Below are 24615 nucleotides of genomic sequence, written 5' to 3' on the forward strand. Positions count from 1 at the left end.
CCGAGTGTGGCAGTTACGTGAGGACGCACGCGGTCACGTCTGAGTGTGGCAGTTACGTGAGAGTGCACGCGGTGACGTCCGAGAGTGGCAGTTACGTGGAGACGCACGCGGTCACGTCTGAGTGCGGCAGTTACGTGGAGACGCACGCGGTCACGTCCGAGTGTGGCAGTTACGTGAGGACGCACGTGGTCACGTCTGAGTGCGGCAGTTACGTGAGAGTGCACGCGGTGACGTCCGAGAGTGGCAGTTACGTGGGGCGCACGTGGTCACGTCCGAGTGCAGCAGTTACGTGGAGACACACGCGGTCACGTCCGAGTGTGGCAGTTACGTGAGGACGCACGCGGTCACGTCTGAGTGCGGCAGTTACGTGAGAGTGCACGCGGTGACGTCCGAGAGTGGCAGTTACGTGGAGACGCACGCAGTCACGTCCGAGAGCGGCAGTTACGTGGGGACGCACGCGGGGACGTCCGAGTGCGGCAGTTACGTGGGGCGCACGCGGTCACGTCCGAGTGTGGCAGTTACGTGGGGACGCACGCGGTCACGTCCGAGTGTGGCAGTTACGTGAGGACGCACGCGGTCACGTCTGAGTGCGGCAGTTACGTGAGAGTGCACGCGGTGACGTCCGAGAGTGGCAGTTACGTGGAGACGCACGCGGTCACGTCCGAGAGCGGCAGTTACGTGGGGACGCACGCGGGGACGTCCGAGTGCGGCAGTTACGTGGGGACGCACGCGGTCACGTCTGAGTGCGGCAGTTACGTGAGAGTGCACGCGGTGACGTCTGAGTGCGGCAGTTACGTGGGGCGCACGCGGTCACGTCCGAGAGCGGCAGTTACGTGCGGACGCACGCGGGGACGTCCGAGTGCGGCAGTTACGTGGGGACGCACGCGGTCACGTCTGAGTGCGGCAGTTACGTGAGAGTGCACGCGGTGACGTCTGAGTGCGGCAGTTACGTGGAGCGCACGCGGTCACGTCCGAGAGCGGCAGTTACGTGCGGACGCACGCGGTCACGTCCGAGAGCGGCAGTTACGTGCGGACGCACGCGGTCACGTCTGAGTGCGGCAGTTACGTGAGAGTGCACGCGGTGACGTCTGAGTGCGGCAGTTACGTGGGGCGCACGCGGTCACGTCCGAGTGTGGCAGTTACGTGGGGACGCACGCGGTCACGTCCGAGTGTGGCAGTTACGTGAGGACGCACGCGGTCACGTCTGAGTGCGGCAGTTACGTGAGAGTGCACGCGGTGACGTCTGAGTGCGGCAGTTACGTGGGGCGCACGCGGTCACGTCCGAGTGCGGCAGTTACGTGGGGCGCACGCGGTTCCAGCCCCGAGGCCATACGCTCAGCACCGCCCACGGCGCAGTCCTGGCACGAGCGGCGAGGGGCTGCAGACGGCCGGGGGAGCGCGGTGACCTCGACTCTACAAACGGGGGGCGCTGAAGCTCGGCTGCCGGCAAGCTGGACAGGCCTTTACGTTTCAGCAGCAGGGAGTTAATGGCGTCACAGGAAGCATCCAAGGACAGGAAACTGGCCAGGTAGCCGCCGTAGGCGGTCGGCGATCAGGAGGTTGACCGTGAGGAGCACTGTAACTGTGGAAACTACTGACGCAAAGATGCTGGGGCCCTTCACCTTGGGGCGGGGCTGGGGAGGTGGGGGTACCCTCCGAAACCGCAGACAGAGTCCTTCTGGCCTGTCAGGTGAGACCTCTCCTGCCTTCGCCCTCGTGCAGGCACAGAACAGTCCCCACAAGGCCCTTCTCTCCGACACCTTTTGGCAGATAAATGCTGAGCCGCGTCGTTGCAGCTGCTTCGCGGGGGGGGGGGGGGGGGACAGGGCAGGGCACCTCGGCCTCCAGCGCCCATCCCAGCCGGCGCGGACGCCCCCTCGAGTGGCCTGTAGTGGCCTTCCCTGACACCCCTCAGTCTGCGGACCCCTCCATTCCTGGGGGGCCGCCCAGGGCCCCAAGGGCGGGTAGGGGCAGGAGGTGGGCCTCTGGCTGAGACGTGGATGAGCATTCACAGCCGGCGCCTACCTGAGATCAGAACCCTGCGCTCTACAAACCCTACACACCGGGGCTTTCTGTCCTGACCCGCGTCTTGCCGCCCACCTGCAAGCTGCCTGATCTCTGCTAGGCTGGGTCCCCATCTGGAGTGAAGACGATCTTGACCTTTCTGGGTGCTCGCAAAGGTGAACATCAGATTCCTGCAGAGAAGGTGGGGAAACAGTTCTTCCCCAAACCCGATGAAAACAATTAAAATTTTCTTTTTTTTTTTTTACTTTAGTCAACGGGAGCGATCTAAAAATATTCACAACCACCTTCTCACTCCCACAGGCTCAGGTTTCCAGGGCTCTTTAGCGCCCCCCGCCCACATCAGAGGGCCTGGGATCTGGCACTGGAGCGTCTGGGGTAAAAGCCAGTGACGCTCATCCTCAAATGCACACAGAGCCAGTCGGAACCAGAGACATTGTGGGGGCAGCAAGCTTCCGATGCCATCCTCACCATCCACACCGAGAGAGGACGTTGCATCCCTGTAGGAAAAGGAGGAAACACGGAGCTGAAACATCTCTGGGAAGTTAGAAACGCAAGAGCAGAAACAAAACATTCCACTGCAGGGTGGGCAACAAAGCTGAGGAACGCTCCCAGAAGACAGAGAAAAAAGACAAAGAAGTGAAGCAGAGGCATGCACAGGACAGTCAGATCCCAGGACTTTTCAGAAAGAAATCAGAGGAAACTGGGGGAGGAGGTCAAGACCAACTCATGAGCACTTCCAGGTCACGTGGTCCACAAGGGGCTTAAGGACAACATGAAATAAGACCTACAACTGTGAAAAGAGGTGATCCCACAGGGGGAGGGGCAGGAGAGACAGAAAGACACAGAGACGAGAGAGAGGACGAAGGGCAAGGAGGAGTCCCATACTGAGACCTGGGAACAAGGCAGGCCTCTGATGCCTGAAGCCCACGCTGTGGGAGCTGGAGCAGTGCCTACAAGCCTGAAGGAAACTCACTCAGTCCACACCCCTTTCCATCCAGAGTACAGACCACATTGGAGGCTATCAGGCCACTGCACCTGCCTGGAGCACACTACCCAATGCCCTGTACATGGCAGATCCATCACGAGGCCCCAGATGGAGCGGGAAGAGCCACAGGAGGACGACTGCACTGCAAGGAGGGATGAGAGGAGACATGGGTGCCAGGAGTGGGGCACCCCCAGAGGGGAGAGGGTGATGAGAGAGCTGGGCTGAGCTGTGCTCCAGGCATAGGGAGTTCATCAGCAGACCCCGGAGGGACTTCGTGAAGGAGCAAGAGGACCTGGGAGCCTGAGCACATCATGGGACAAGCACCTGGAGGAGAACACACCAACAAAAGGCCCAGCAATAACTAACCACAGGCAAAACGAAAAGCTATGCAGGAAACGGAAAGGTGCTCACATGCTACCACATGGCTTGACTGTGAGGACAATTTATGCAGCCATAATAAAGTGTAGTGAAACACCAGAATCTAAAGAGCATGTACACAAGGGGCTGAGGAGTGGCAGGTATGTGAGCGAGAGGGTGCCGTTAAGGGTTGGACTGTGTTCCCAAACAGACGTGTAAGTCCTAATCCCTGAGCTTGTGAGTGTGACCCTGTTTGGAAATAGGGTTTTTGAAGATGTCGTCAGTTAACATGAGGTTGTACTGGAGTAGGGTGGGTCCTAGTCCTGTGTGATGAGTGTCCTTATAGAAGAGAGGAGACAGGAAGAATGGCCAAGTGATGCTGCAGGTGGAAGACAAGAACATTTGGAGCCACCAGAAGCTTGGAGAGAGGCATGGAGCAGCTCTCTCAGAGCCTCAGAAGGAATCAACATGGCTGATGCCCCGGTTTGGACTCTCAGTCTCCAAAACTGTCAATACATTTTTGTTCTTATCAGCCCCCCAGTTTATGGCTTTCTGTTGTCACGGCCCTAGGAGACCAGTACAGTTGGTGCTCAGACTTTGACCCTGCATGGGGGTGAAACACAAGCACCCTACATGGAGAGGTGAGGAGGTACAGAGTCAGCATCAGAGATTGGGAGGCAGGTGACACTCACCTGAACGTTGCCATGGTCACCTCTGGGGGTGAGGACTAGCGGGGTGTGGATAGGGGCTCCCGTCTATCAAGCCAACCCAAAATATTTCATTCCTCATTTGATAAAGCTAACAATGAAGAAGGAAATGGATGACATCACCTAATGTGTGAGAAGCACTCTACCTGCCAGGTGTTTACCCAAGGCCCTCTGAGGGCACAGTGGTAGAACCAGCAGGGCTGGGCAGACGCAGCCCAAGAAAGGCCGTAGTCACGGGCCACAACCCCACTGTCTGTGTGTTGACAACATCAGCCTGGCCAGATTCACCAAGAGAGCAAGGCAAGAGAAGCCAACATGAGGACATGGAAGGGCCCAGGGTTGGGGCTAGGCGGGGGCAGTGTCTACAGCACACACAGCTCCCCAGGGCACTCCTGTGCTCCGAGACCTCTGTGGGTCCCACTGTCCCATCTACTCAACAGCTGCCCCAAGCCCTCTGTTACCTAGCGTCTGCTGCCCCACCAGGTCTTCCTGAATCTCCTCCTGACAGAACACCCTCCATGTCTGCTGGCACCCCCCACCCCTTGTAACTTCACAACTTCTCCCAGTCTTGTGATCAGGGAGGGTTCAGATACTCACCCATCCACGAGTAAGACCCTGACGAAGATATCCTAAAATACCCTAAGTAGGTCAGCAAAACCACAAGCCAAAGGGACCGCTAAAGCCTGGTGGTCTTTCTGCACAGAGGAAGGAGGAGGACAGGAGGGTCATTGTTCAGAGATGACATGGTTGTTTGTATAGAAAACCCAAAACAACAGACCAAAAAACCCTTCTTGGAGCCAAAAAGTGATTTTAGCAAGGTCCCAGGATATAAGGTTAATAATATTCATAAGTCAATTGCTTTCTTGTACACTAGCATGAACAATTTTAGAATTTGAAACTTCGAATACAATAGTATCTACGTTAGCGCCAAAAAAAAAAAGGCATAAATCTAGTAGGTACAGGACCTATATGAGGAAAATGATAAAACTCTGATGAAAAATAGAAAATCTAAGTAAATGGAAAGATACTCCATGTTTATGAATAGGAAGACTCAATGTTGTTAAGGTGTCAATTTTTCTCACATTAATCTGTAGATTCAATGCCATCCCAATCAAAATCCCAGTAAGTTATTTTGTGGATATTGACAAACTGACAGTAAAGTTTATATAGAAAGGCTAAAGATCTAGAGTAGCCAACACAATAATGGAAAAAGTCACAGAACTGATTCTACCCAACTTTAAAACTTACTATAAACTCAGCAACAAAAAGACAATCCAATTAAAAAATGGGCAAATGACATGAACAGGTACTTCACCAAAGAGGACATTCACATGGCCAAAAAACACATGAAAAGATGCGATCACAGACCTTTTGATTATCAGCCGAGCACTATAACCACTGTGTCTCCAGGGATCCTTTATGAGCTATTCAAAACCCATTGCTGTCGAGTCGATTCCGACTCATTGTGACCCTATAGGACAGAGTAGAACTGCCCAATAGAGTTTCCAAGGAGCCCCTGGTGGATTCAAAATGCCGACATTTTGGTTAGCAGCCATAGCACTTAACCATTATGCCACCAGGGTTCCCTTAAGCTTTATTTAGTTATTATTTATTTAGTTTCATTAGCTATTAGAGAGATGCAAATCAAAACTACAATGAGACACCATCTTGCCTTTGCAGAAGTGGCACTGATTAAAAACAAAAACAAATGCTGGTGATGATGTGGGGAGATTGGAACCCTTATTCACTGCTGGTGGGATTGTAAAATGGTACAACCACTAGGAAGACAGCATGGTGCTTCCTCAAAAAGCTATGAACAGAAATACCTTATGACCCAGCAATCCCACTCCTAGGTATGTACCCTAGAGCTCTAACAGTAGTGACACAAATATGCACACCTACATTCACTGCAGCATTATTCACAATAGCAAAAAGATAGAAAAAACCTAAGTGGACAAATGGATAAACAAACGTGGTGCATACACACAATGGAATACTACGCACCAATAAAAATAATGCCAAGCCCACCCAGCATAACGTGGCTGAATCTGGAGGACATTATCCTGAGTGAAATAAGTCAATCACAAGGACAAATACTGTATGACCACACTTTTATAATAAGAGACCAACACTTACTGATGGTTACCAGGGGTTCAGGGGGAGAGGGGCAAGCACTACGGACATAGTTGACACTTGTTATTTTTGGTGATGCGAAAGGTGGCATCAAATGTGGGTGAAGTGCACACAGCTTGACCAAGATAAATGATGTCACTAGGAAGTGCACAAGAGAAAATTATGTTGTTGATAGAGGATATGACAAAATTTACACCACCACCAACAGCAGCCAAAAAGTATGTGGTTACACAAATATGTACATAGATGTATAAGTATACAAGTACCAGTATGTGAGTACAGATGTATACACAGATAGAAGTATTTACAAGCATATGTACATACAGGTATGCGTGTGCATGCATATATGTCCATATAGGGGACATAGGTACGCACTGGGTGGATTACCCAGTAAACAAGGTAAGCACAGGCTTGTTTGTGCTTACTTGCTAATCTGTAGTGACCAATTTCACATGCACTTCACCAGACATTCACATTAGCCCTGTAGGACTAAGTGCCCACACAAACCGTGGCCTCATATACCCTGAGACCAGAAGAACTAGATGGTGCCTGGCTACCACTACTGACCATTCTGACCAGGGCCATAATATATAGGCCTTGATAGAATGGGAGAAAAGTGTAGAACAAAACTCAAATTCTTAGAAAGTTCAGACTAACTGGCCCAGTAGAGACTAGAGGACTCCCCGAACCTATTGCCCTGAGATATGCTTTAAATCTTAAACTGAAATTATTCCCTGAGATCACCTTTTAGCTAAATATCAGATTGGCTCATAAGGAATATCACCTTCTTTAAGAAAAATCATCTATAGGAGACCAAATGGTCAAAAATTACTCTAAAGCAAAGATGAGAAGGTAAAGGGGCAGGGAAAATAGTGCTGGAAATGGAACAATCAGAACGGAATAAATGAGAATGATGACACATTATGAAATATGTAACCAATACCACTAAATAATTTGTGTAGAAATTGTTAAATAGAAGCCTAATTTGCTGTGTAAACTTTCATCTTAAACACAATAAAATATTAATTAAAAAAAATGAATGGACTATATCTACTAAGGACTCTCTGAATGAACGTTAAAAATTACAATTGAGAGAAGCCAGAAACAAATGAACATTCAATATGCTATGGTTCCCCTTACATAGAATTGACAAAAATAAACATAAATAGCTATCTTGATTAAAATACACATAGCTTAAGTTAAAATAGCAAGGGAAGTAATTACCACAAAAGTCAAGATTACTTTCCAGGGTTAGGGTGGGGATGGGGTTGGTTGGGAAGAGCATGGTGTGCGGGGCAGGGGACTTTTGCAGTACTGACAATGTTTTATTACTTAACCGAGGTGTGTTTACATGAATTTCCTCTTTTCAGTATTATGTCAAATGTACACTTATTTTTATGTACTTTCTGTACTTCATTTTGTGATAAAAAAAAAGACTAAAAAACTAAAATAAAAAAAAAACAATACTGTAAAGCCCCAGTGATCAAGACAGTGAGGTATTGGTGAAAGAATAGACAAACTGATCAGTGGAACAGAATAGAGCACCCAGGGATATACTCACACACTTACCGTCTACTAATCTTTGACAAAGGGATAAAGGTGACTCAGCGGGGAAGGTAGTCTTTTCAACAAATGGTGCTGGAACAAATGGACGTGGATATGCAAAAAAAATTCATCTAGACATTGACCTTATACTTTTCACAAAATTTAACTAAAAATAGATCTTAGACCTAAATGTAAAATGCAAAACTATAAAACTTCTGGAAAGTAATAGAAGAAAATCTAGGTGACCTTGTGTTTAGCAATGAGTCTTTAGATACAACACCAGAAGCACAATTCATGAGAGAAAAAAATAAACAGGAATTCATTAAAATTAAAAGCTTCTGCTTTACGAAAGACACTATGAAGAAAATGAAAAGACAAGCCGCAGATTGGGAGAAAATATTCCCAGAGCAGGTATCCAATAACGGATTTGTATCCAAATATACAAAGAACTCTTACAACTCAACAACAAGGAAACAAACAACCCAATTAAAAAAAAAAACAAAAACAGAAAAAAGATCTGGACACTTCACCAAAGACGTAGAGATGGCAAATAAGCATAAGAAAAGATGCTCAATATTAGGGTACTGAAAATTAAAAGAACAATGAGATACCCCTGGACACTTATTGAATGGCTGAGCTCCAGAATACTGACAACATGAAGCTGGTGAGGGCGCGGAAGAACAGGAGCCATCATCCACGCTGGTGGGAATGAAAATGGTGCAGGAACTTTGCAGGCAGCCTGGCAGTGTCTTACAAAGCCAAACATAGGCTTGTCATGTGATCCAGCATTCACACTCCTGGGTAATCACTCGAATGAGCTGAAATTTTACCTTCACTGAACAATCTGCGCACAAATGTTTATAGCAGCTTTATTCATCATTGCCAAAAACCAGAAGCAACCAGGATGTCCCTCAATAGAGGAATGGATAAACACACTGTGGTACATTGATACAATAAAATATTATTCACCGATAAAAAGAAACGAGCTACCAAGCCACAAAGAGACATGGAGGAACCTTAAACACATACTACAAGTGAAAGAAGCCAGTCTGAAAAGACGACTCACCGTATGATCCCTACTATACAGCATTCTGGGGAAGGCACAACTATAGAGACAGTGAAGACATCAGTGGCTGCCAGCGGTGCAGGAGGAGCGGAGGGATGGGCAGGTGGAGCACCGGGCAGTTAGGGCAGCGAAACTATTCTGCATGACACTGTCAAGGTGGACATGTGACATTACGGATCTGTCAAAACCCACAGGACTGTCCAACACAGTGGGAACCCCAGTGTAAACTACGGACTTTAGCTAATCATCCTGTATCAACACTGGTTCATCAATTATAACAAATATACCCCAGGAATGCAAGCTGTTAATAAGAAAGAACACGTGTGCAGTGGGGAGAGGGGGCAGGACACTGAGGCATGCCTGCTCTTCACCTGGAAAAAGCACCAGATGCAAACAGGCAGAGCCAGCCAACTCTTACTCATGACCCCACAGTGCTGGCCTTGCTGCGAGTTTGCCAGAGTGAAACAGTCAGGCTCCGCTTTTCCCAGGGAAGTAACGGGAGGTCTCACCTGCAGCAACGCCAGAGACAGGCATTGACAGTGGGAGCGGAGTGAGATGCCTACCAATTGCCTCCAGCAGCCAAGGGTTTAGCTGACACGACAGTGAGGTTTGGGAAAACCTGAACACCAGGAAGGTGAGGGTGTATGTCTGTGAGGAAGCAGTCCTTCGAACCAGCCCAGCAGCTGGGCTCTTCCCATTCCTCCCCTTGCTAACATTTTAGGGCTTCAGGAACAAGCCATTGCACCCTGCCCGCAAGCCTAATTGTCTGTTTAGAGGTCAGCAAGGTCAAAGTGATACAATTCTGGGTTAGCTAGGTGCCAAGATGTCTAAACACCCCCTCCTTGGGTGATCAGGTGGGAAAATTCTCCATGTAACGGGTCACGTGGGCTGAGGGTATAAAATGACCAGGGATGGGTTTATTCTGACTCCTCAGCTGTGGTGCTGGTGGGGCAGGTGTAACATTAAGCTTACAGCCCACCTGAGTGGACCTACCTGGCCAGGGAGAGGGAGACTGGCAGAAGGTGGGCCTCGTTTTTAAAGTCCCTTATCCATGGCACAAAGTGGGGTGCACACAAAAGAGTTGTCATCTTCACCCAGACAGCTTTCTTGAGTTGGGGGGGGCACTCAAAAATGGATCCACGTTTGTTCTGTTGTGCTGTCTGCTTCTTATGTAAGTAATAAAAACTATTTTCCATGTGCCAGAGCTCCGAGAGTGTCTGGTGTGTTCAGACTCTGATCAGAAGAACGTGCTACCCCTGGATCAATCAATATTGGTGATTTTGGTGCCTGATTTCTAATTAAAATTGAGGCAAACTGTGTCTCTGTGTTCCAACCTGGGGCCTTTGTACCCAAGGCTGCTGGTGCACACGGCAAGCGGGCCGGGGAGCCAAAGGTGAGAGAGGGGTGTGTGCAAGTGTGTGTGTGTGGGTGAGTGTAGGTGCATGTGTGTGCACATATGTGTTCACATGTGAGAGTGTATGCATGTGTATGTGTGGAGTGAGTACATGTGTGTACGTATCTGAATGTGTACACGTGTATGCATGTATGTGCATGCATGTGAGTGTGGGATGTGAGTATATGTATGTGTGTTACTATGCACACATGTGAATGCGTGCACATGTGTGAGTGTGCACGTGTGTGCACGTGTCTGAGTATGTGTGTGCGCACACCTGTGTGCACATAGTGTGTGAGCATGTGCACATGTGTGCACACATATAGTGTGTGTGAGTGTGTGTACTGTATTGCATGTGAGTGTGTGCGAGCAAAGGGAAGGAAGCACCATCTCAAGAAGCCAGCGAATGAAAACCAGGGACCTTTTTAGAACATGATGCTCCGGCAACGACTGAAACACCAGTACCAGGCTCCTTGTTCTCTGGAATATTTACCACAGGGGCAGGGGCTCTGTGAGCTTCGCTTCATTTCTGTTTCCAGAGTGGGGAGGTTTTCCAGAAGGAAGAGAGGTTTGGACCCCAAGCCGAGCAGGCCTTGTGCTGCCTGCACCTGGATCAGGTGTGAAAACGGGTCTTTATGAAGCTGAGACCCTAGGCCTTCCATAGCCCTGCAAGAACCACTGATCCAAAACCCCCAAACTCCCCTCAGCTCCCCTGCCCACTCTAACAAAGCCAGAGACTTGCAATCCTGCCAAGGACCTGGACTGTGAGGGGAAGAAAAGGGGGAGGAGCAGGAGTGACACTGAGGTGTCCTGAGGGGTGCAGGGTGGAGGCACCTTTCGAGCCCCTGGTGTCATTGCTGTGGGATCTTGACTATGGTCCCTTCAGTCCAGGAGCACTGAACCTGCAGACACCACATGCACATGCCACCACTGCATGTACAAGCCAGCACCACACACACTCTACCACCACGTATACGTCATTACTGCATGCACATACTACCACCACCACCACACACACACCACCATTCACGCACGCAATCAATGCACACATGCCACCACCATGCACACATCACCACGCACACACCACCACAATGCACACACCACAACCACACATACATGCAACCACCATGCACACACTGCCACCACGCACACACCACCACCCACACACCACCACCATGCACACACCGCCACCAGGCACACACCGCCACCAGGCACACACCGCCACCATGCACACACCACCACAATGCACACACCACAACCACACACACATGCAACCACCACTCACCACCACCATGCACTCACCATCACCATGCACACACCACCACCACCATGCACACACCACCACCACCATGCACACACCACCACCATGCACACACCACCACCATGAACACACACCGCCATGCACACACCAGCATCATGCACACAAACCACCATGTGCACACCACCACCATGCACACGCACCACCACGCACACACCGCCACCACGCACACACCGCCACCAGGCACACGCCGCCACCACGCACACGCCAGCACCATGCACACACACCACCATGCGCACACCACCACCATGCACACACATCGCCAGGCACACACCAGCACCATGCACACACACCACCATGCACACACCACCAACATGCACACATCACCACCATCATGTACATGCACACATCATCACTATGCTCACGTGCTACCCCACAAGCACATGCACCACTGTGCGCACACACACGTGCCCAGGTGGCCTATACGACTCCGACAGGCAGGACAGGTCTGCACTGGGCCAGGCTGCCTGCAGGCTGGAGCCCTGGTCTTACTCACCTTGATAAAGGTGCTTGGCCGGCCTGTGCTGCCCTTTGCAGAGCAGGAGGACCTTGCTCCCTGGGAGAGGGGAAGTTTCCGTCTCATTTAACTTTAACTTCCCACAGTTAGGCATTGGGGCCGGGCAATGGATGCAGAGGAAAGCAGTTGAACTTGGGCCTGAGGCTGCGTGGGCAGCTGGTCTGGAACTGGAGCTTCCCACTCAGCTCTGGGCCAAGCCCTCAGGGACACAGCCCGCTGTCTCAGGGCTGCTCCCTGATGACCACCGCAGGCCTGTGATTTGGGGTCAAGCGTCCATCACAGATGAAGCTTCCAGGGCAGCTGAACATTCCCTGCTCTCCTTTGCTGTCCCATTCTGGGAGCTATGCAACTAACCTGAATCCGCCTTCACGGAAGTGATTCTATCAACCCTGGCCATGCAGACAACACCAAGCTCACTCAGCAGCTCACTTGGCCTGGCTGGGACCACACCAGCTCGTCGGCAGTAGATCTACTTTCTGACCCCATTCTGCTCCCTCATGCTAAAATTAATGCTCCAATCTTAAGACACCAGTATTAAAACAGAACACATTGGAGGGTACTCCAGTCCTTGAGCACTGGGGGTCGGGCAGCCCAGGGTGTGAGCTAAGGGCCTCTGGGGAGGGCACAGCTCAGGCAGCTCCAAGTGCAGAGACCAAACCCATCAGCTGGGGTGGTGGCACCAAAGGGAGCTTACAGAAGAAGTGCCAGGGAGCCTGGCTGGGGGCTGCTTGCTGACACAGCCCCCAGTTCTGGGCTGGCAGTTGTGGTTTGGGATGACTTTGGGATAGGTAGAGCCCCTCCCTGACTCAGGATAGCTGGTCACATGTCCTTTCCTGAGGGCCTGCCCCTGCCCAGACTGCCCCTGCTGCAAAATGCCTCCCTTGCAAGGCACCTGGGAAAGCCTGTGGGGTGCCAGGCCAGGCCGTGCTCCCCTAGGGCCTCGGAGCCCTGGAACGTAGGGTGTGGGGCAGGACTTGCTCCAGCCCAGGACTGAGGGCACCTCAGCCCTCGGACTGGCTCGGCATTGTAGAGTTAATGAGTGAAGGATTCGACCGGAGCCTACATTCTCAGAAACTTAAAACTGTCTTCCTTTTCCAGTTTATCCCCAGAAATGATAAATGGTATGAGGAAGGTGGTGTGCTTGCACCTGCCATGGTCACCCACCTGGTAGGCTGCCTAGTGACTCGTCCCAACACCTGAGCCCTGCTCTGTCCATTCCTTATATTTTTAAATGTGCTTCCCTCCCCTTCCCCCCAAATCTTATCAATTTTGTACTGAAGGAAATCACCAACAAATCTTAGCATAATTATACTGCAGAAGGAGACCTGGTAGCCTGGTTTAAGGTACATCTGTGTCATCAGGCAGGACACCCAGCTCACAGGTAGCCTGGTAGGTGTGACGTACCTTTTCTAGATGGGGGTTAAGTGGGTAAAAGGCCAGCATCCACTGGGATGAGGCCACAAAATCATTCCCACCACAGGGCGGCCCAAGGAAGGAGTGGGGCTGGAAGAACAGAGGGTACAGGTAATGGGTGATGGGGGGACTGCCATATCCCCTTATTACTTGGCACCAGAGGGCACCAGCCCCTCACTCTTGCTGGGTGCTGGTGCTTGTGAGAAGCGGGGGCATCTCGGGTCTGGATCCAGCTCCACCGTGTCCATTCTGGATGTGTTCATAGCTGCTGTATAATGGTCTTGGTATTTTCGTGTTTGTTCAGCAATTGTGTATTGATCACTTATGATATGCAGGGTTCCGTGTGGGGTAATTATGACAACACTTGAGGATTGTCTACCAGGCGCCTTTTAAAACCTTTTATAGACATTCATCGGCTGAGTATGCTTTCTCAACTGCAGGCCAGATCCTAGGAGCCCATGAGCTTTGTTTTCTGATTTGTTGATTCTGGACAGTTTGTAGGTGGAAACTTATAAAACCGCTTGAGCTATGCCAATATGAGAGCCGCCTCTGGAGCAGATAGCTCAGCCATGTCAGCACAGAGGTGACCTGTGGCAGGGATGTGGCTGGGCAGGAGCACGGGAGCCTGAGGAGGGGGCCCTGTCTCTTGACCTGGGGACAGCCACACAGGATGCATGTTGGTAAGGATTCGTCCAGCCCCAGCCTTACCTTGCACGTCATGACGTTATTGAACTGCCAAACTCAATAGAAAGCTAACAGTTCACCTCTGCTAGAGGGTAAGGGTGGGTAACATAGCACCCAAAATGTCCCTCTCCTCCTCCTTTCCCTTCCCCTCCCCATTTCTCCTTTTCCTTCTCCTCCCCCTTCCTCCCCCTCCTTTCTTTTCCCCTCCCCCTTCTCCTTTCCTTTCCCCTTCCCCCTCCTCTGCCCCTCCTCCCTCACTTTCCTCTCCCTGCTTCCCCTCTTCATTCCCCCTTCCGCTCTCCCTTCTTCACCTCTTCTCCTTCCCCTCCTCCCTCACTCCCCCTCCCCTTCCTCTCTTCCTTCCCCCTCTGCTCCTCCTCCTTCTTCTGGGACACCCACTGACTCACAGACAAGGGCATCCCAGCCCACAGTTAGCCAGAGCTTCTCTGTGGACCCTAACCCAGACCTGGCACCAGTGTGACCCTGGGGCCACGTAAGCAAAGCCCTCAGCTGCTCAGGCCTCCCTTCCATCTCCCCACTTGGGGGTCTGCAGGCCTCCCAAATGCAGAGTCAAGACCTGTGCTTGGGTCTTAGTCTTGTCTTCTAGCCAAGAAACCCAGAGTTTCTCCTGCCCAGGCTCCTCCAGGATCTGTTCACTGCTGGCCAGAGCCATTCTCGCCTCTCCTGAAGTGTTACAACAGCCCCACCTGTCTCCCTGCTCCCAGCCAGGCCTGTGCACGGCTTGTTCTTGACCCAGCTGCCAAAGTGGCCTCATTAGAGCTAAGCGGAGTCCAGAATGCCTGGCTCAGAGCTGCCTGTGGCCCTGTCTCCCTGTGGCACAATCTAGCCCCTTGCCTCACTCCCACCCGTCCCCTGGCTGATCTCTTGCCCACCTCGCTGCTCACTGCACCTCATACACAGCTGCAGATGCATGACTCAGGGCCTTCGCACCAGCTGTTTCTTCCCCTGATAATGTCCTTTCCCCCTACCCCCAGGTCCCACTCACTGTAGCACTTCACACTGCCTTGCCTAATATGCATCTCATTGAACTATTTCCTCTTGGTCAGTTTCCCCTGCCTTCTCTAGTGCACACATGTGGAAGGCATGGAATGTTTGTTGAATGAATATTAAACTGGCAAGAGCTTTTCCAGTGCCCAGAGATGTGCCTGCTAAAAAATCAGTTTGGGGCTGCATTGATAAAATCAACCAAACAGGCCCAAGGCCCTGCAGAAGTCTGTATGCTCAGGGCACTGCCCGCCTGGAGACTGAGTCCCGCTCACATCAGGTTGCTGAATCGGTTCCGCCTGGGGCCAGGAGAAAGTATCACCTCTCATTCCTGAAGGCAGAACTAGGTGGATTCGAGGGAATTGGGGGTGCGGGGGAGGATCACACGGTAAAGCTCAAGGCGAGGCCCACCCTGGGGTGAGCTCTGTGTGGGGTGGGCCCCGCGCTTCACCCCAAGACCCACAGACCCGTGTGCCTGCTCAGACTAGCAGAGCTTTTCGGTAATCACTCCTGCAGTTTAAATATGCCCAGTCTTCACACAGTTGACACCTCTGAGGATGTTGCCACTCGGGGTGTGCCACTCAGAGAGAGGCTGTGGGGTAACCTGGGGAAGGACCGAGCTCTCCTCGGGCCCAGCATCTGGGTGGTTTGGACAAAGCTTACAGGCAGATGGAAAGTCAGCATTCAGCCGTGCAGCCACGTGTTCACCCACGCATGCATTCATTCCTTCACCCATGCATTCATTCATCTATGTGCGTATTCAGTCATTCAATCAAATGTGCATTCATTCATTCATCCATCCATTTATTCACTCATCCAAGCATTCATCTACCCATTCATTCATTCTCCCATGCATTCGTTCATCCCTATGTGCATTCATTCATTCACCTATGCATTCATTCACTCGTGTGTGCTCGTTCATTCATCCACCCGCCATTCATCCATCCATTCATTTGTTCATTCATCCATCCATGCATGCATTCATCCATCTACTCATTCAGTCATTCATCTACCCACTCATTCACTCATTCATTCACTGGTCCCTTCATCCATAGGTGTGTTTGCACCTACTCAGACCTACAGCAGCCCTTGCTGGGGGGCAGCAGTGTTCCAAGTGCTGGTGACACAGCAGGAACAAGACAGACAGAACTGCCTTTGAGGGGCTTGCCAAATTAAGCCAAAGACCTCTGTGTTGGGAGCTGTCCCTGGGCCCTTTAGGGTCAGCTGGAGTGGACTGGGAAGCTGTCAACACCTCCCTGTCACAGCCTCATCCTGGGGCTGGAGAGATTGCAGATGCTGGCTCTTCGAGTGGACCAGGGGGAAGGTGTCTAGCCGCCCCTGGGGCAGAGAGATGCTTGGGTGTGGAAGGAGAAGCCCAGTGGGTGGGACTTGCCAGCAGTGACAACACAGTAGCTGAGGTGCTGGTGGCTGGGCCTCAGCTGGGACCAGAAAGAAGTCACTCATGGCCACGGTCACGTCTTGGGGGGGGGTATCCTCCCACCGGACCTTCTTGCTCCCTGTGTCCTTGACCACCTGTGGCTTCTGCTCAGTGGTCCTCCCCTCCCCATTCCCCTCCCCCCATCACAGAAAGTCCTCCTGCTCACTGGCCCTTGAGCTAATGACTCCCAGTTCTGGGGCTCTTCAGGGGTGGCTGGGCAGAAGAGACAGGTCAGGGGCTGGACTAACTGAGCACTGCCCCTCCCACCCCTTTACAGCCTGCAGGAGGAGGGGAGATAGAAGACATAGGTACCAAGAGAGATAGAGAAGGAATGAGGCTGGAGGTGAGTAAGGGGGTGGGGGTCAGGGAGAGGGGGAGGGGAGGGATGGGGAGGGGTCTGTGGTGCTCAGGGTCCTGGGATGGGGAAGCACTGGCCTCTTCCACGTATCTCAGTCAGGGCACCTCAAGGGCAGTACAGTGGACAGGGACTCCCAGCTGGCCTGAGACAGCCCAGGAAAACATGGCCCACCCTGGGCTCCAGTGCCAGCCAAGGATGGGGAGGAGCGCTGATCAGACCTGGTGCCCGAGACCCAGCACCCCCAGATCAGGCTTCACAGCCAGGGCTCTATGCTTCCAGGGAACAGGCCTGCCCCGGCACCAGGAGGAGCCAGGGGCTGCAGAGATGCCACAAGAAGCTGTCCCCAGCCCCTTCCCAAAGCTCTGAGTATGAGCAGGGCAGGACGGGTGGGAGGAGGCCGAGAAGGGCCGAGCCAGGTGGTCGAATGCTGACCCCTGGATTCTCGGTGTGGGGTGAGGCCTAGGGCCAGGGAACCAACGAGGTGAGGATACCAGGGACGGTGCTGTGATGGGTGCCCCACTTTGAGTGCACCCCACGCTCCAGACCCCGCCGTGGGGAAGGATGAGGGGGGCAGGCCCGAGGCCATTTCCTGCTATCCTTGAGCAAGGCTCTGGGGCTGCCACTCCCGACCAGAAGTAAGTGCTGGCCTTCAGTCGCAACAACCCTGCCAGCCAGCACCGTGTGCCCAGAGGCTGACCCTTCTCTAGGAAGACTGGAGTCCTCTGGCACTGGTGGCAAGAAGGTGGCTCTCTGAACGCTCCTAGGAATTCACCACAGGTCTGGCCCGACGGCTCATTCCCCGACCCTTGATGCTATCAGCACCGCCCAACCTTTGCCCTCTTTCCACAGGATATTCCAGGCTGACACCTTTGTTCCAAATGCCCATGGATTGTTTTACAGCCTGAGGGCTAATTCCCAGCACAGTTTAGAAAACTAATACTTTACACCTTCAAATCCTCCCTCTGGGGGAAAGTCCTTGGTTCCAACCCTGACTCCTCCTGTCCCCAAGGACTAGGTCCACTGGGGACTTGGGTTACTCTTCTCCTGGGAAGACTGGGGCCAGTGGAGACTGATTCCTCCTCTCCTGGAAGGAACAGGGCCCACTGGGAACTCTGACTCATTTTCTCCTGAGGAGGACTCACTAGGAAATCACACACTTACCCTGGCCCTTGTAGGTTATGCCTGTTCCTGGGACTCCTTCACGTGTTCACTTAAGGACAGTCTAGCCATGGGTGACAACAGCTTTAGGGAAGTGACAAGCTCAGGCCCTGCCAGGGGAAGTCCCAGACCAGCAACGATGTAGAACTGTGGAAAACCAGCAGTTACGGGAGAGGTGAAGGGCCAGGCCAAGGGACGAACACGGATCAGGGTCCTCAGGACCAGAGCACAGGAAACATAAACCAAGCTTCAGTCGTCAGCCCTAGGAAGTGAGTTCAGACAGCACTTGCCCACAGCCTGGGGACAGGCTCTAGACTTGGGAAGGCTCAGCGCCCCCGGGCTGCAGCTCAGGGCAAAGGCCCCATGTCCTTGGTTTCACACTCAGCCTTGCAGGCCCACCTCCCTGCAACTACCCACTCAGTAATAGAGCCCTCATCACTCAGCCCAGTCCTTGGGGTCATGCCTTCCACTCCCTGGCTCCCAAGCCCACCTGCCAGGGATGAGAGCCCTCCCTTCAAAACTCCCCAAATCGGCCATCCCTCACTGTGTTCACCCACAGCCAATGCTGCCCCCTGCTTCCTCCCTGCCCCACCCTGCTCCCTACTGAGCCCTCTCCCCAGCTCACTTGTCTCAGGAGCCCCATCCCACTCTGTCTCTTCATGGGGTCTATGTGGGGGTTAGGCAAGCTCCCCATCACCCCTCCTAACTGATCTGTCCCACCGGCCCACACCCTCGGCCCGCGTAGCTGTCCTCACAGCAAACACCCTGCTTGGAGTGGTCTCCAGGCCCACCTCTTGTGGTCTGCCTGACTTGGGGAAGTTGGCTCCCCAGGCCTGAGATCTGTCTGCCCCTGTAGTGTCTCCACGACCTGATGCTTGGGGACAAATGGCCCCCTGTTCCTCTTTCTCTCCAGCTAGTGTGAGCTGGGCCCTGTTGGTTGCATGGAGCATCTTGGCAAAGCTGGGGCACACCTGGAGCTCAGAGCTCTGAAGACCAGCTCAACCAGTTGTCCACAGGCTGGAAGGGGTGAGAACAAGGAGAGGACAGGAGCGTTCACCTCTGCAGGGGAATGCTGGCCCTGGCCCCGGGGGCCCCCTCAAAGCACACCCCTCCCCCACACTGCCCACACCTCCCTGAGCCCCAAGGCTGCTCTGGATTGCTCTCCCTAGTCCTCTCTGGTGTCCCTCCAGTCCAGGCGAATGGGCTCGGAACCAGATCTGACCAAGTCCTGCTCCTCCTGAAGCCCTAAGTAGGGACAAAGTCCTCCGAGCCTGAGTCCAGCCCCTTGCTCACCCCTCCCCCATCCCCTCCCTCCTTACTGTGCCTTCCATCTTGGTCTCCATTCCCAGGGGCCTCCACCCCACCTGAGCCTGAGGACATGCAGGGTCCAGGCCCAGCACCCGAGGAGGGGATCCCAGAAACACACTGAAGCCAAGAAGGCCGAGCAGTGGCTGCAGTGCAAGTGGGTGTCCAGGCTGGTCCAGGGGAGGGAACCCCTCAGCCACCCATGGGGGGACCCAGCCATACTGCAAATCTGGGCTCCAGGAGGGACCCTCCTATGCTCTTGGACCACAAAGGCCTCTATCCTGGACCCTGGCCTCAACTGGCCCTTCCCCCCTGAATTTCCCAGAGGTGCTGGGCAAAAATGAGAGGACCGCTAGAAGCCCAGCTATCTAGATGAGTGAGCCCTTCTCAGGGGCCTGCAGACCCAACAGCTCCCCCTACACACCTGTTCTCAGGTGCCACTTCTGATGGCAGCTTCCTGCTGAAGGGCCACCTCCACAGCGTGTCCCTGTTGGCTGCCCCCACCCTCTGGTTGGGCCCTGTCCAGGCTACAGGCTGTGAAAAGCCACCGCTCAGCATTTTACAGACCAGACCCGGCCTGTGCTCTTGTTCCCGAGTCTTACCTCCCCACCCAGGTTATGCACAGCCTGGAGAAAAAGCCAGACCCGCACCCTCCAAAGTGTGAGGCTGGGTGTGTGAGCTGAAATACTGGAGACAGTATGAGGTATCCCACAAAGGTGTGGGCAATTTGGGACATTCCCTGAGCACCTGGGGAAGGGCCTGCACAGACATGGGTGCTCAGGTGAGGGTACAGCAGGGAACTCACAGGGGTGTCTAAGCTCACCAAGCAGGGAGGGTCCCTAAGGCTTCTGAGGAAGCAGTCTTGATCTGAGATGTGAGAGTCAGTCCAGAGTTCATCCAGAGAGAGAAGGGGGAGGGGGAGAAGAGACCAGGGGAGAGGGACAGGGAGTCCAACCATGGAGCTAGGCGTGGAGGGGCTACCTGGCTTGGGGGGAGAGGGGACAAGGTGGAGGTGGGGCTCTGAAGGGTAGAAGGCAGAGTTGCCAGCTGAGTGGGGAATTCTTGGGGGGGGGGATAGTCCGGGGACAGACAAGGAGGGATCTGGGCTTCCCCGAATGGAAGGGGCTGCAGCATGGACTGTGTGTGGTGGGGGGTGGGGAAGAGGGGTCTGGTCCTCTGCAGTGAGTGTGAGAGCAGTGATGGGACACGACTACAACAGGGAGTCAAGATGACCCCTGGTTTGGGGGCCGGGAATGAGCTGGTGGATTAGGCTTGTTTGCTGAGCTTTGCTTTGATATTGTGAGGTAAGGGCGGAGAGGCAGAGGTGTGAGGGTTCTCTGGGTGCATGGAGCTGGTGTGGGGGGACGGTGGGCAGCCTTGTGTCCGGGGGACCCTGGACTGGGCTGTCTAAGGTGCTGGATTGGAGGGAGCGAAGGGAGATCAGAGTTGGGGAGGCAGGAGCCGTGACAGCTGAGGGACAGGGCGTGGACAGGGCAGAAGCCAGGGGAGGGGGCTCCAGGAGGAGTGGGCGGGGCGGGTCATGTGGACTCACCAGGAGGGCCTTGGGGCCTGGAGTCCTGGGATGGAGGAAAAGCCATGGGAAGCCAGAGGCCTGGAAGGCTGGGGAGGGGGAAGGTGTGGGGGGGGGCTAGGCCAGCGAGGGGTGATTGGGGGTGGGGACAAACATGGGGGATGGGGCCGAGCACAAGGGTGGGCATGGGGGAGGCACTGGGCAGCACCAGTTGGGGGATGGGGATGTCCCAGCAGAAACCTCTGGACACAGGAGGGACAGTTGGATAGGGTTCCTGTAAGGTTCAGCAAGTGAGTTTTCAACAAATCCTGAATGTACCAAAGCTGGCTCCTCCACAAAGGCCAGGAGATTGTCGGGGGTAGGGGAACAGGCCTGTGGTCAGGGCCTCCTCAGGGGGCCAAGGGCATTCCAGGGGAAGCTTGGCCAGCCCCACGTGGGTCTTCTCCCCAGATCCCCCCATGTTGTCCTTAGAGCCCCTCAAGCCACCCCCAGCACTTAGCTCTTGCCCCCTCGAGTGGATGCCAACCATCTGGGTAAAACAACAACAACTGGGAAGGGGCTCTTGTTTTGGAGAATCTTGTTAACTGGGAGGTCTGCCCCTGGGCCAGGGCTGGCGGCCCCTCACCTTGGAGAAGGTGATTCTCTTACCAACAGGGGATTGGGGTGCCAAGGGCAGCTGGGGCCTGCACCCCAGCACTCCAGAACCCTAGACAGACGTCCATGGGTGCTCCTGGGAAAAAGTACATGTCGCCAGTGACCCCTCACAGCATCCCCCAGCTGACCTGCAGGGCACTCAGGCACAGTCCTTCACCAGGTCCCACACCAGTACACTGGGGCTGAACCAAAAGTGGCCATTTTCTGCAGAAAGTACATGCTCACTTTACAGAAAAGGGGTGTTTTGTACCCCTAGCACTAACCCCAGAGGGTGTGGGTCCCCTTGTCCATGGGTGTCTGGTGGAGGAACTGTGGAGCTGTTAAAGAGCATTTCCTGTTGTTATGGGACACTCTGCTCTGGGTTCGAGCCACTGGAGGTCAGGCGGTGGAGAGGCCTCCAGGTGCTCATGGGAGGGGTGCCCGGGAAAGTCCTAGAGATGGGAAAGAAAGAGGCCTTCATAGTGCATGGAGCACTTCCCACGAGGCCCCCGGGAAGCTGCCCATGCCATGTCCTCACTGGTTTTACAGAGGGAGAGAAGGTAGCCCCCACAAGGGTCAGTTCAGGGGACAGCAGCGTGATCATCAGGACAGGGTAGGGTGAAGAGGTTGACCCTTCAGTCCTTCGGATTAAATGATTCCCGGTGGTCAAGGTATCCATCCCAGGAGAGTGACACCATACCAGGCCCCGACCCTGGAGCTCACAGGGGCTCACACCACAGAGGGGACAGAGAGGGAAGACTGGGGCAGCCGTGTCAGGAGGCTGAAAACAGGCTGGAGAGAACGAGTGAGAGGCAGGGAGGTGGCAGCAGAGCCAGGAGGCTGAAGGAGCTATTAAGAAACAGAAAGCAGAACTGAAGAAGGGCATTTGGAAAGGCGAGATGATGTCACTGGCATAAATAGGACAGACGCCAGGCAGTGCTGAAGGGAAGTAGGGCCTAACCAGCCATCAGCCAGGTACACCAGGTATGCCCAAACCTACCAGGCCCACTGTCCTCTAACCCACCCATCTCCCCAAAGCCTGGCCCTCCCCTGTTTTCCTTTTCTTGGCGAAGGACATCATGGCCCTCCAAGGCCCCAGAGGACCCTTTTCTCTTCACCCTGCCCCTCCCTGTTCCAAAAGCACTTCTCAAAATTCCCTGAAAGCCCACTGCTATACCATTGTCTGACTTGGCCACTGGGGCCCCCAAGATCCCCCTTCAATCTGCCCCTGCCCCCCTCCACCTAGTAAATTACAAACCCCCTCACACCACTGCCAAGTAGGACCCCCCCCCCGCAGTGTTGGTCACCAGTTGGAATTTTGATCCTATAAGCTCTGAAGAGAGCTGACCTTACCCAGGAGTTCATGTGAACCCCACTTTACCAATACACGAGGCCATGAAAGTAAGAGACCGACCAGTTTAAAGAAGAGAAAGAAGACGTTCCGTAGGAAAACCGTTCCTGCAAGGAGGATTTTATTGGGGTTTCTATTTTTAATAGCATGTTTTTTCTTCTTTTCTGCACTGGAAACAAACAAAAATGTCATTTCAATATCAGACCGCAAGGACGCTTCCTGGCTGCGTGCACTAAAAAGCCAAGCAGACCAACAGAAAATACGGCGACCAGGAGCCCTGAAGCGCGAGGAGCCTGGGATGCTCCAGGCGCGGAACTGCGCAGACCCTAGGCGCCCAAGACCGACTGCGGAGAGCCGGCGACGTCGGAGGTGCACCGGGCCCAGTGAGGGAGGGGGCGACCAGTAGCCATCTGCACGGCCACTCCAAACCTCGCCCTGCCTGCTCCAAGAGCCCGACTCCTGAGCCCGGCTGCGGCGCACCTCCGACCCGACCGCGGCGGCCAGCGACGCTGGGAGCGCGCATCTCTCAGGGAAGCCGGCGGACACGGCAGGGGCTGGGAGGCAAATTCGAACGCTGGCGCCCAGCTCTGTCCGCTGCGTGCCCAGCAGGCAGTTGGTCGGTCCCTGTCCGTCCGTCCGCCGGGTAGGGTAGCGGAGACCCTCACAAGCGGAGCGAGGAGAGTCCTCGGAAAGGGGAGCTTACCGATCTTGGCCAGGCTGGCCACGAGGATCCAGAGTGCGATGATGTACGGGTCCTGGACGTGGTGCCACTTGAAGGTGACCACCTGGAAGCCCTCGATGGAGCCCTGCGCCCCAGGCTCCTCGGCACCCCGCGCCCGCGGCAGCCCGCCCAGCACCAGCGCCAGCGCCAGCAGCAGCCCCCAGCCGGGGCCCGGGACCCCGCGCACCGCCATCGCCACCGCTCAGCACCGGGTCCGCACGCGCATGTCACGGGGACGTCCTGCTGCGCTTGGCAGGACCAGCGGAGCGGAGCCGAGCGCGCTCCGGGACTGGCGGCTGTCACCTTCCCGGCCCGGCCGGGAGCCCTTTATCTGGAGGCCCCCTCCTGCGCCTGGGGCGGGACCTTCCCGCCCATGCAGTGCACACGCAGGGCGGACACCGCACCGCCCTCGGCCGTCAGCCCCGCCCCTCACTCTCACCTCGCTCCCCCCCTCCCCGTCCGGCCTGCGCGCGCCCGCCCAAGTCCCCCGTCGCCCGCCCCCGGAGCTGGAGGCAGGGACAGCGCAGGGCCGAGGCCCGCAGGCCGGGCGGTGAGGGGCGAGCTGGGCAGGAGCCGCGGGGACTAGGGGGCCGCCTCCGCTGGGGTTAGAGCGCAGCTGCGTGTGTAACGGGTCCGGCCGGACCGGGGTCGCTGCGACCTAGGCTGCCGAGCGAGGGGGCGCCCCTCGGGGACTTAGCTCAGCCCGGGGCATCCCTGGGCACACTCGCCCAAGACGCTCCGCTTCCGTCGCCGCGGCGGGAACTCCTGGACACAGTCCCACGAGAGGCTCGAGGGTGAAGCGTCGAGAAGGATGCTGGTCGCAAGTCGCGCGCTTTATCTTAAACACGACAACCCTAACGCATGTCTCAGAACACCGTCCACCAACTTCTCAAAAACGAAGGGCCACCACCCAGACTTGGATGGTGCAGCAGCGACTCCCTCTGCCCCGCCTCGCGGACGGCCACCCAAGCC

The 24615-nt window shown here is 54.5% G+C and overlaps 1 protein-coding gene across 1 annotated transcript in view; it reads right to left on the minus strand.

Moving 5' to 3' along the window:
- SLC9A3 (solute carrier family 9 member A3) overlaps window positions 1–23836 on the minus strand; it is a 63991-nt gene extending 40155 nt beyond the window's left edge. Inside the window, exon 1 of the mRNA XM_003422777.3 lies at window positions 23626–23836. Within this exon, the coding sequence (XP_003422825.1) occupies window positions 23626–23836 (211 nt within the window). The remainder of the gene's footprint in view (window positions 1–23625) is intronic.
- Window positions 23837–24615: the final 779 nt, after the last annotated feature.

This window comes from Loxodonta africana, chromosome 2 (genome assembly GCF_030014295.1).
Source record: "Loxodonta africana isolate mLoxAfr1 chromosome 2, mLoxAfr1.hap2, whole genome shotgun sequence".
Taxonomy (NCBI): Eukaryota; Metazoa; Chordata; class Mammalia; order Proboscidea; family Elephantidae; genus Loxodonta; species Loxodonta africana.